Source organism: Etheostoma spectabile, chromosome 22, assembly GCF_008692095.1.
Source record: "Etheostoma spectabile isolate EspeVRDwgs_2016 chromosome 22, UIUC_Espe_1.0, whole genome shotgun sequence".
In the NCBI taxonomy this organism is placed as follows: Eukaryota; Metazoa; Chordata; class Actinopteri; order Perciformes; family Percidae; genus Etheostoma; species Etheostoma spectabile.
The window spans coordinates 16,867,531-16,868,591 of record NC_045754.1 but is presented as its reverse complement, the minus strand read 5'-3'; the positions used below and the strand labels follow the sequence as shown (position 1 = coordinate 16,868,591).

Here is a 1,061-nt window from a genome sequence, read left to right as displayed (position 1 = left end):
CCACCTTTCCTGTCTATCCACTGTCACTTTCAAATAAAAGGGAAAATCTCCCAAAAAATAACAGAAAAAGAAAATTAAATAACAACTCAAAGTACTTAGTTTCTAACCTTGTCACATGTTTGTTGTTGAATGTCTTCAGGAATCATGTCGATGGCGGCGACGAAGTGAACAATGGTGGGATGAAGTCCAAGTTCTGTCATGCTTGTGGGACCAAGTACCCTGTAGAGTCTGCCAAGTTCTGCTGTGAGTGTGGGATCAGGAGGATGTGTATTTGACAAAAACAATTATTCTATAGGGATGCACCGGGACTCAAACTGGCATCAAAGGGTTTCACAGAAGCACGCATTCTGTCGCTTGGGTGCATTTTCAGGGCAGTAAAGTTGTGTAATCGGCAGGCAACCCTTTGTTGCTATGTTTTCTTCTCTAGTTGCTGTTTTAGTCTTCATGCATTTTGCTGGCCCATTCCAAAAGTATCACATTGTTCAGTCCTGTTGAATAGTTTACAATTTCTTATTAGTACACATTCTGCTATTTTCCGAACACAAATATAACCAGAATCTTCAATAAATAACTATGATTGAAGGCTAATGAATTTCGTTGACGAACTGCTCTGGTATGAAGTCATGTTGTATGAAGTCAACTGTGGTAAGGGTCATGTATCTGTAGCTCATATGGCTGACACATGCACAACATGACACACAGCTCAGTATTTTCAATTCACTTCCTTACTGCTGGTACAGCATCGCGTTGCTGTTTCCTCCAGCTCACACACATACACATTATTGCCCCGAAACTAGAGGCCATTACAAGGATTATGAATTTGGAATGTCAGTGTCAGCAGTTGAAAGTTTTTGGTGCATCCTTAGAATACAGTAGAGGAGAGATAAGCAAGAGAGTAGATGAAAGCGAAGAGGTGGGTTGTAAAATTGGAATGAGGAGCTAAGAGGACCACGGTCGGGTGACTCCTTGGGGTTGGGTGTGATTGCCTCTGCATCTCAATCCCCGGTCAACCATGATTTGAAACGCATTGCTCAATCCCGTTTGCCTCCACTTCCTCACAA

At 42.1% G+C, this 1,061-nt stretch overlaps 1 protein-coding gene across 2 annotated transcripts in view; it reads left to right on the top strand.

Annotated features, from left to right (window-relative positions):
- zc2hc1a (zinc finger, C2HC-type containing 1A) overlaps positions 1–1,061 on the top strand; it is a 14,092-nt gene that overhangs the window by 12,230 nt on the left and 801 nt on the right. For both annotated transcript variants that reach the window (XM_032503756.1, XM_032503755.1), the window contains one exon: positions 140–1,061. This exon is cut by the window's right edge and continues 801 nt beyond it. In XM_032503756.1, the coding sequence (XP_032359647.1) occupies positions 140–275 (136 nt within the window). In that variant the 3' untranslated portion in view covers positions 276–1,061. The remainder of the gene's footprint in view (positions 1–139) is intronic.